The following is a 10,082-nucleotide window of genomic DNA, read 5'->3' as shown; positions in this document are numbered from 1 at the left end:
GGAGGCCTGGTTCGGTGCGCGGCGCCGCCGCCGCTTCGCCATGAGCCGCGAGTGCGGCCTCCTGCTGCCGCGCGTGTGCGCCGCGCTGGCCGGCCCGCGCCCGCCCGCCGCCGCCGACACCTGCCTGCAGAAGCTGCTCGACTGGCTCGGGGAGCTCAGCGAGGCCGGTGAGCGCCCGCCGCGCGGCCCGCGGCCGCCTCAGACGCGCCCCGCTCACTCCCCGCTTTCCCTCCCGCCGCCGCAGAGCCCGGCCTGAAGCTGCTGCAGGACAACCCGTGCCTGGCGGAGCTGCTGGCCGCCGTGCTGGCGCTGCCCGAGCCCGGCGCCGGCCTGCTCTCCTTCGCCCTGCGGCTCGCGGGGTTGCTGGCCGCCTCCGAGAGCGCCTTCCAGCACCTGCAGGTGAGTCGCACGGGGCGAGCGGGAGAAGCCCCTGCCTTGTTGGTATTGCTACCGGCCGGGCACGAGCGGCCCCCCGGCTCACCGTGTGCTCTGGCCCCAGCAGGAGCAGCTGCTGGCCAGGCTCTTCGGCGAGGCCGGGCCTCGCGCCGGCGCCGCCTGGGCCGACGCGGCCGTGCGCGGCGCCTGGCTGGACGGCGCGCGCAGCATGGCGCTCCACGAGCCCGCGCTGCGCCTGCTGTGCGCCCACGGTGAGTACCCCGGCACCCCGGCGTGCCCCCACGCCCCGCCACCGGGATGGCTGCGTGGGCACTGCAGGCCGGCGGGGTTGTTCTCCCTTTTTGAGGAGGAAATTAAGCTGTATGTGGGGAAAAACAGGGTAGTGAAAGAGAACTTCTTCGTTAAACCCTCTGTTTCACCCTTTTCAACACTAAAAATGGTGTTTCTGTCAGAGGGGAAAAGGAACATCTTACAAAACGTGGGATAAAAAGGATTTGTTATAAGACTGCTGTGTTCTTATTTGTTATTCTTAGCCAAGCACATATTTCAGTTTTCTGATTTTACCCCAGGAAAAAAAAACAAGTTGGAAGTTCACTTTTCCTCTATGAATACTCACATTTGTAGTTGCACTGCGTTTCTGCAGGTTTGTAAGCTTCCATGCTCCTAACATCAGGCTTAGATTCTCTTCGTGGAAGGGTCTAAAACACTGAATTGGTATTAAGCTATGGAATACCTGTGCTCCAGCAATGTGGAGGAAAAGTAGCATTGTTGCTGCAGTTCCCTTTTCATCTCTCTTATCAGCCATGTGTGCAGATAGAAAAAGCACCTCCATAAATACACAGCAAGGGTGCTGTCAAATCGCCCCAAAATACTTACCCTACATTGAAGGCCTCTTCTCTTCCTGAATTACTGATAGTACCTGAGGTCTGAAAATAATTCCACATTCTTCCTTTGCTTGTTTGTTAAGGAGTTAAGGAGTGCAACAAGACTTTGCACCACAAAAAAGGACTTTTCCCCTCTCCCTCCACCCTTTCTGCCCTCAGTGACGTGTTTTGTTTTGCCACAGGAGCCCTGGATGTCATCTTCACTCTGCAGGGAGACCCCAGCCTGTTCGTGGCCTCAGCTGCCCGGCGGCTCCTGGTGCACACGCTCTCCTTCTCCCTTGAGTATGAAATGCCTAAAGCTCCCGGCACCAGGGTCTGCTACTGGCCCCCGTGCGCCCAAGTGATTGTAAAGCACATAGAAGATTCCCTTCAGTCCAGCTCTGTGTCTCACGTGAAGCAGTCGTTAAAGCTGTTAGCTGGTTTGTTTGGCAGCTGTCACGCGCCCTGGACTGAAGTGCTGTGGTCGGGTATAGCTAAGCAAGTACAGTCCTTCCTGACGGAAGAGTCCGTTCAAGCACCGCACCTGCTGGCGGATCTTTTGCTTAACATGTCCAGGTGAAGATCTGGGCACTTGGATCCAGTGATGAGAAAACCCCATTTTCCAGTGTGTATGCTTATAGGATACGTTATTGATTCCTTTTTCTTCGCAGGTCTCCTGTGTTTTGTGAACCTGAAAGCAGTTTTTGGCCATTAGTGACATCTGCTCTGGAACATTTAACCCCTGTACAAGCAGGTCCTCTGGCAGTGGGAATTCTGAGGTTGCACAAATGGTAGGAGTTGCTGCTATTGATTTTGTGCAGTTTGCAGATGTTTCTGTACCGAATGTCTGGTGTGTTTGAAAGCTGTTTTCTCTCCATTTTCTGTTATCTTTGCTAGCACATGAGACTGGTTGGCAAGACCATGCCCATAGTTAATGCGTTTTAGACACGAATGGTATCCTTACAGCTAAGGCACTATTTTGTTGAGGAAAAACAACACCTCCCTTTAAACTAGCTTTGCACACAGGATCGCACCATCTCTGTGTGCACTGCTTGCTGAGGCTGCTTATCATTTTCAGAGCCATTTCTCCTCTGCTCTTGGTTTAGCCAAGGAATCTTGGAAGAAGACTTGAATCCTGGTAATAGTTGCATTAGTCTTCTGACAGTCACTGGCATGATCAGAAGACTAGGTGAAAAATGCTGTTGTTCTGATCAACATCTGGGGCACATGGTTAGAGCAAGAATTGAAGCATTTCTGATTTATTGTTGACTCCTGTTTCCTCCTTTGAAGCCCACAAGATGTGAGGATTCAGGCAGTAACTGTTCTGCTTCAGCCAATGGACTGCATTTTAAGAGCAGCCTCCCAGCCTCTGGAATATTCAGGTACTGTGGTGATGGAAAAGTTAGAGACTATTCTGCTTGGCAGGGACTGTTGGAGAAGAAAGACTGAAAGAAGTCAATGACAGTGACGGTGTTTTCAGTGAAGTTCAGCATCCTGCAGATTGATAAGATGGCAGTTGAAGGGATACAATTCAAATTAATCACCTGAAATTCTTGATTAGCATCCATACTTGAAAATCACTGTCTTTTGTGCTCACTAAATAGCAACCTGAGCTCTTCTCTCCTTTGCTCCTCCAGGTTTGTTGGATGAGTCTGTCACTGATCCTGCCACTGTTGAAAGTCTTCTGTCCTCCAAGTCGTCTTGTGCTAGTCTCCTGTGTCAGACTCTCGGTCATCTGGAAGAACTACTCTCTCTGGTAACACTCAGCAAAATAAAAGCCCAGGGATGAGACTAGTCTTTAAAGCACAGTATTAAGATGGGTTGTAACTTGTGCAATAGAACTTCACAGAACTTGAAGATATGTTGAAGGTTGGGGAGGTGCTTCTGTATGTTAACAAAATCTAGCCCAGTAGACTCCAGATAAGAGAACAAAACATGTATAGAAACTTGCAAAGACAAAGAGCTTTGTTACTCATACCCTACTTCTCCTGCAAATATTGATCCCATGAAAAATTAATTGAACTAATTTCCCAGGGAGTGACAGGAGTTTCCTTCCATTTGTGCAATAGTTCTCTGGGAAAAAGAGAGATAATTTGTTTGTGGCCCAATAAAAATAGACACACTAGAAATTGCAGTTTTTGCACAAGTCCTGACCAAGAACCCCCAGTCTGCACATTTGAGACATTTGTTGGGAACTTTTTTCTTCTTCCATCAGAGTCATTTGCCAGTGGATTTACCCGGTACATCTTTGCTGCGTTCCGTCATGACAATATTACGATTCTGTAACGGCCTCCTCATTCCAACTTCTCCTCTGGGCAGCAAGATAAGCCAAACTTTGATTGGTTGCTTCAGAGTACAGAGGTCAGCTCTTGATGTCCTGGCTGTGCTGTCAGAGCAGAAGGGTGAGTTATATTTGTGCTTCATTTTTAATTTTTTTTTGGAAATACTTGACCATTATGTAATTGCAGACTTTTTCATTCCACCTCTTCACTGCAGTCTCTGAGCAAAGACCACCATTTTTATTTCTGAAGTTTGTTCATTTTTCAGTTTCTTCTGTGCTGTTGGTTAGCCTTAATTTCCATCAATAAGCTAGTGCAGGTAATGCTGTAATTAAAAAAAGTTTTAACTAGTGGTTTTGAGAAGTCGGAGCTTTTTCCCTTGCTTTCAGGACTGTATTTGTTTTCTTCTCCAAAAGGCAGTTTTAATAATCTTATATCTTCCAGCACAATATTTTTTTCTTTCTCTCAATATTGGACCTTTAGTTACCCATTCTCTGTGTTTCAGGATGTGACGTACCTGTAGAGAGTTTATTTGACATCCTTTTGTCATACCTGGAGAGTCCCAACACAAATCCTATGGTAAGGACAGGAGTTAGGACACAAGTCAAGCTTGTTACCCGAACATCTAGTTCTGAGAAATAGTCTGACTACAGTTCCTTCTTAACATTGTTGGTCTCCATATGTAGGAGGTTTACTTGGGTTTTGGGTGGCTTGCAGGTAATAGCTAAATTTGGCAGGTTAGTAGCTAGACACTTGTGAAAGACGGGAGCCATCACATCTAGGAGCAACAGCAACATACTAAACTTGACATGACTTAAGGATCCAGTTGTTAGGGCTAGGAATTTTGTTTGTTTTGTCAGAATTGCTCAGAAGACCCCTGCAAATCAAAACATGGAGAAACTAGTAGTTTATGTTACTAGCTTGAGAAAAGCCCTGTTCTAGAAGCTTTTAGAAATAGAATATAGGGGTCATTTTTTGTGGCTTACTTAATAAGGATGGATATTTGTATTTTCCTGGCGATTCCCTCATAGTTGGAGGATGAAATAAATTCTACCTAGTGTAAAGGCAAAAAAAAAAAAAAAAAAAAAAAAAAAACCACTTTCTTCTGTATTAAACTAAATCTGCCTTACATTGTTTCAGGTTCTGAAAAAATCATTTCAAGCTACATCCAAATGGCTAGTGTGCTTACCTGAAATGTCGTGCTTCAGCAGCCAGTGGCAAATCAAGAAGATTCTGCAAGGTAACAAAACTATTCCGTTTGGGACAAAGAGCAGCAGGCAGCACCCATGAAATGTGCTGTTACCAACCTTTCCTGCTTGGCTCACTTGCTCCTTTGCAATTTCTTGGAGTGTAGTTTGCCAGTGCCCTGTATGGGAGGCACACCGCAACAAAAGAAGGGCTTGCCTCTGATAAAATGATATAGAGGCTGTACAGTGATTGCTCTGGTGAGGCTTGTTACTTTTCATGTCCATCGAAGCCTTTCGCTTGTCTTTGACAGATGTATTTCTGGTGCTGCAGAAGCGTTTATGCAGTCCTTGCTGGGAAGTACGGGATTCTTCTCTGGAGTTCCTCACTGTCTTGATTAACGGCCTGAGAGGTGAGTGTAAAGATAGGATGGTTCAGATTCTTTTCATGCTGTAAAAGTCGCTGAGGCCTGTGAAGCATCCTCTTGTGTATAAAGATTAGAGAGAAAAAAAATGTCAGATTATGATCAAAGTCTTCCAAAAGATGAGTAACCTGCTTTCCTGTTCAGCTCAGATTTGTGTCCTCCTCAGTGGCAGTTGTAGTGAATGAAGCTAACGTAGGTTGAGACGTTCAAAATATGTCTAAGCAGGTGTCAGTCCTTAATGGCAGATAATCCTTCCCCTTTTCTCCATTTGCTCTAGAGTGGAATCCGTTTGGTTCCACTGAACAAGCTGGGGACTGGGATTTAAGAGGTGCTGAGTTACAGATTTTCTTTCCATGCTTTGGATCAATTACTGACTTTCCACTTCTCAATGCTGAAGCACTGCAGCAGGTAGCATTAAAGTTTCATCAGTTCTTGCCCTTAGAATAACTGCAAATAGATTTTTTTCCCCGACTTCAGTGTTCAGCAGGGCTTGACTGGAGGTCACCAAGATGCTGCAAAATGAGGAGCCTGACACAGAGCATCTGTGCTCCTCGAGCAGCTGCCTGGTCTCTGCAGCAGCTCAGCTCACTGGCAGCTGTCCCTGCAGTCAGTGGGCGTCCTTGTCTGATGCAGAGGATTGTTTGCATTGGAAACAACTTCAAGCTCTGAGAGAATAAATCCTCACTTCTTTGGATTGCTGTCTTATTTACAGACCACGATGAGTTCAGGCAGACACTCCTGTCTTCAGAGGTGCCAAGACTTACGGAAGATCTTCTTGGGGACCCGGAGAGTTACGTGCGAGCAAGTGCTGTGACTGCTGCAGGACACTTGATCCTCGTTACTTACGTTGCTCCGGAGTCACCTGTCACAGGGAATCAATACAATAAAGAGGTATGATAACTTTGTGTAGCCCACAGCAGCAGAATCAAGCAAAACTACACTTTAGTTTGCTATTTTATTATTTATAACTTCCTTGAAGTCACCTACAGTCAGATTTCACAGCCATTTAAATAAGATGCTACAGCAGTGACAAGGGACTAGAGTTTTTACGTACACTATCTTGTTTTTTTTTTTTTTAACTTATTTTCTTCTTCTTCGTGTATTCTGTCTTTTTGTATTTAGAACACTGTAGCAAAGCTTCAGGAAATCTTGTCTAGAGATCCAGAGGGCTTTCCTAGAAGGGCTGTGATCAACATCTTCATCAAGTGGCTGAGGAAAGGTTACACCAGTCTGCTGCAGGATACAGAGCAGTTCGTCTCTGAGGTGATCCAGACTGCGGAGAGGGACTTAGACTGGGAAGTCAGACTTGGTGGTTTGGAGCTGGTTGAAGTTTTCTTTGTCCAGACGTTTTGCCGATGTGGCCGCCCTAAATGCCCCTATGCTCCTTTCTCACCCGAGTTCACTAGCTCCGTTTGTCACAATGAGTCGCTGCAGGTATTTTGCCGAGCGAAACTGTTTGGCTTTTTATTTCGCTCTCTGTGCGACTGTGACAGGCCAGTGGGTCAGAAAGCCTGTGATATACTGCTTGCCATAAGATCCAGTTTTTATCCAAGTAACTCCCTGAAGGATTCTCAAGACCCCGAAGAAGTAGGACATGGCATTGCCTGGCTACAGAGGACACTAAGGCAGGGATCTCTGGCCCAGACCTTCCCCGCGGGCAGCAGTCACGAGGTTGACTTCCAAGATCCAGAGAGCATGCTGCTGGCTTTGGGAACAATAGACCTGGAAGAGCTGCACGATGATCTGAACAAAAGCAGTGACCATGTGGAAAAAAGCCCTCAGTCACTCTTACAGGACATCCTTGCTGCTGTGGGGGCTGCAGAGGACAACGAAGCCGATTGCTACTAAAGACATCTTCTGCTTTTGAGGGAGCAGCGCTTCAAGCCGTTGCCTTTTGGAGAAGAATTTTTGCTAGTCACGAAGTTTTTCTTGAGAGAGTCTCTGAAGAAGGGCTGCCCTATTTAAAGAAAAAGGTTTTGTTATTTGTTAAACGGGTTGGACAATCTTTGATTTAAAACTGATTAAAATTTTCTGATAAAATGTAATTTATAATTGATTGGCTGAGCTATTTTTCAAAGTAAATATATTAAATTCATTTGTTTTGCCTGTAATTTGTACATCATTTAGGGAAGCATTAGGTCTTGCCAGGAAGAAATGTCATATTTCTTTAAACAGAAACAAGCAATTGAATTCAAATCATTGCACGGTCATTTTAAAGCCAAATTAGCTAAACTTTTACAAGACTGGCTTTAAAAGGCATTGTTCTTACCCGTCCATATCCTTATTCTAAACCTGGGGTTCCTGTTGCAGTTCGAACAGAAGGCAGCATTCAAGAAATTACAAGTGTACGGGTTTTATAACTCATCTTCCACAGGTAAATACTACTCACACACCAGTCTCATCTCTGTGATGACACTAAAAAGCTGACAAAATCCTTAATTGATGCTTTTTAAATTTAAGTCAGGAGCAAGTCCCAGATTGTTGACTTTTGTTCTCAATTCCTAAAGAACTAGAATAGTTCCTAACTGGTAATTGACACCTTGACACCTGCAGCCATTTCATGAAAAAAAACAGTTATCCTGTTTTAGCTTACTATAAAGGCGGGAACATAACACTCAGTTTAGCCTAATGGAGGCTCTAGTGTTTATTGCAGTTGAGATGCTTGCTCCTAAAATGTCAGCCTTCAGTTTTATCCCTGCAGCAGTGCGCGGTGGTTAGATGTAGTTCACTCTGTGCCTTTCCATGAGGTCAGCACACTTGCCTATCACTCTGCATACGGGTTTATGTATGATAGAGCCCTTGGGTATTGTAACAGCAGTTGTTTTGCAGAAAAAGTAGCTTCTGCTGCTCATACACATGGCAGAAGATAGAAGATAGGCACGAAAGCTCTGGCCTTTTCCTGAGCCTGCATTTTGCTCTTAATTTGGAAGGGTTAATAAAGGAGAAGGGAACTGCTTTTAAAGGAGCGTGTGCTGTTTGTAGAGGTTTATCCCCTGATGAAGGGGCTAAAATTCCAAAACTAATATCACATCTTGGCACTAGGGCATATACACTCCAGGAAAGCAGATAAGCAGGTTGCAGAGGGGGATTTATTCTTCCCTTTCAGCACTAGAATTCTTGACATTTCAAGGTTGCTTTTAGAGATTCCAAGGAATTACTCAAGTAGCAGCAAATTGAACAAACTGCTTATTACAGGAGAAGCCACTGCATGTTAGGGAGGGCTCTACATTCTCAGTCCTGTTTGCATTTAGTGGAACTTTTTTCCTATTTTATAGGCTGGAAGGACAGTGACACAATACAGGTTGTCCAACTGAACTCCATAGTCCTTTTTATAGGCGGAATGGCCTGCATCAATAAAAGTCATACAACTAAAGGGCCAAACTAGGTTTGCTCATTACCTTGGCAAGAAGAAAAAAGGATGTCTTTCATGGAAAAGAAGTCTCTAAATCCAGCAATTAAACAACTCAATGCTGATTTGGCACATTTGCTCCTCTTGATCTCACAACATCGTCTTGTTTTATGGCTTCTCTGTTCTTCTAGTTATAGTAGTAAGTCTTGTTAGTCCTGATGCTGGGGCTGCCATCCTGCACCTGCGAATTGGGAGAAAGCTGAAGCATTACAAACATCTAGCAAGCAGCTGAAGAGCCAAGTGACAGCAAATAGAGAGAACATGCGAGACAAAAAGATCTTTTCATTTTTCCAGCAGAAAAAATACATATATATTTCTAAGCCAAAAGTTTATCTACCCAATTTGTAAATAAGCACTACTAGTGAATTATCTTACTATCTTATCCTTAAATGTGTAGATGAACAAGTCTAAGAGAAATCAGGACTAGAGTTCAGTGAGAGAAAGAGAACTAATAGGATTTGCTCTCAAGTACATGTTCTCCAAGACAATATGAGAATTACCTACTGCATATTTGACTGCAGGAAAAAAAACTTACCTTTTCAGTTCCGTCTATAATCATCTCTCCTGGACTTGGCACAGCCCTGGGGAGGTGTTACTAAGCTAATGGTCCGATTTCACATTTAGGTGCATTTACTCTGCTCTGGAGTGACACCTACTCTAGGTCTGCCCTCTTTTTATCATGTTAAGAAATCACGTGCAAGTCCTTACCCCACTTGGTAGCTCATTTTCAACCCACTGAAGCAATTTTTTTGCATAAGATCCTTATTCCAGGCACAGAGCTTTCTTCGGGGGTTAGGAATTTATGCTGTTTGGTAATTCTTGCTAAGTATTTGTGATCATGATGCGCCAAAAGGAAAAAGGAGCCTTATTCACAGTCCTGCAAAACAGACTTGTTACTCCAAACACGTCCTGGAATTTGGGACTCCACGTCCTGAGCGTTAAGTTCAGCAACTGCTCTTGTACTCACCATTTCACGCTGTTAAAACAACAGTTCCTCCACGACCCGTGCACCCCCAGCACACAACGGTCACGCACCGAGGACCAGTGACACGGGGGGATCTGCCAGGCATTCAGCTATGGAAAAGGCTGGAGTTGCCAGCTCCCTTTCTGGAATAGGTTTCTGTGGAAACTGCTGCTTTTTCCCCCTTGGAGCTGTAGCCGAACAATTCCTGCGAGAGACGGGCACCAGAGAGGGTTTCTGTGCACACGCGACAGATGATTTAACCCAAGCCGTGGCCTTCACTGTGAAGCATCTTAGCAGGAACACAAGCAGGATCAATGCAGAACATCACAGACTAGGAAAAAAATCTAAGTCTCCAGTGACTGATCCCGTGGAAGAAGAGGATTACAAAGCTCCCTGCCACCCTTTCATCAGGGAAGGGTGCAATGTGGGCTCTGCTGCCTGATCTGCATGCAGGTACGAAGTTCCTAAGGCTGCTTCCAGCTCCACAGAAAGGATTTATCCCTTTACCGCTCAGCCTCAAAGAGAAGCATTGGAGAACAAGTATCTTTGGCTCAGCTCTACG

At 45.4% G+C, this 10,082-nt stretch overlaps 1 protein-coding gene and 2 long non-coding RNA genes across 3 annotated transcripts; 1 reads left to right on the top strand and 2 right to left on the bottom strand.

The window, feature by feature from the left end:
* The first annotated feature begins 22 nt into the window (after window positions 1-22).
* Window positions 23-7,205, top strand: BRAT1 (BRCA1 associated ATM activator 1). Its single transcript, XM_026054196.1, has 13 exons — window positions 23-167; window positions 245-399; window positions 500-647; window positions 1,463-1,835; window positions 1,931-2,050; window positions 2,550-2,641; window positions 2,897-3,015; window positions 3,475-3,661; window positions 4,044-4,117; window positions 4,679-4,778; window positions 5,037-5,135; window positions 5,860-6,038; window positions 6,270-7,205. The coding sequence occupies exons 1-13, from the start codon at window positions 41-43 to the stop codon at window positions 6,993-6,995; spliced, it is 2,499 nt and encodes an 832-aa protein (XP_025909981.1). The 5' UTR covers window positions 23-40; the 3' UTR covers window positions 6,996-7,205.
* Window positions 2,304-5,877, bottom strand: LOC112960025. Its single transcript, XR_003251696.1, has 2 exons — window positions 4,728-5,877; window positions 2,304-4,415 (listed from the first exon to the last, which is right to left on the bottom strand). It is a non-coding gene; the product is annotated as an uncharacterized LOC112960025 (long non-coding RNA).
* LOC112960024 lies at window positions 7,045-9,634 on the bottom strand. The gene is made up of 4 exons (XR_003251695.1): window positions 9,524-9,634; window positions 9,265-9,433; window positions 8,546-8,737; window positions 7,045-7,104 (listed from the first exon to the last, which is right to left on the bottom strand). It is a non-coding gene; the product is annotated as an uncharacterized LOC112960024 (long non-coding RNA).
* Window positions 9,635-10,082: the final 448 nt, after the last annotated feature.

The sequence above is a fragment of the Nothoprocta perdicaria genome, unplaced genomic scaffold, assembly GCF_003342845.1.
Source record: "Nothoprocta perdicaria isolate Ctin4 unplaced genomic scaffold, notPer1 scaffold_12, whole genome shotgun sequence".
NCBI lineage: Eukaryota > Metazoa > Chordata > Aves > Tinamiformes > Tinamidae > Nothoprocta > Nothoprocta perdicaria.
The sequence above is the reverse complement of the archived record's forward strand: the minus strand, read 5'-3'. Positions and strand labels throughout refer to the sequence as shown.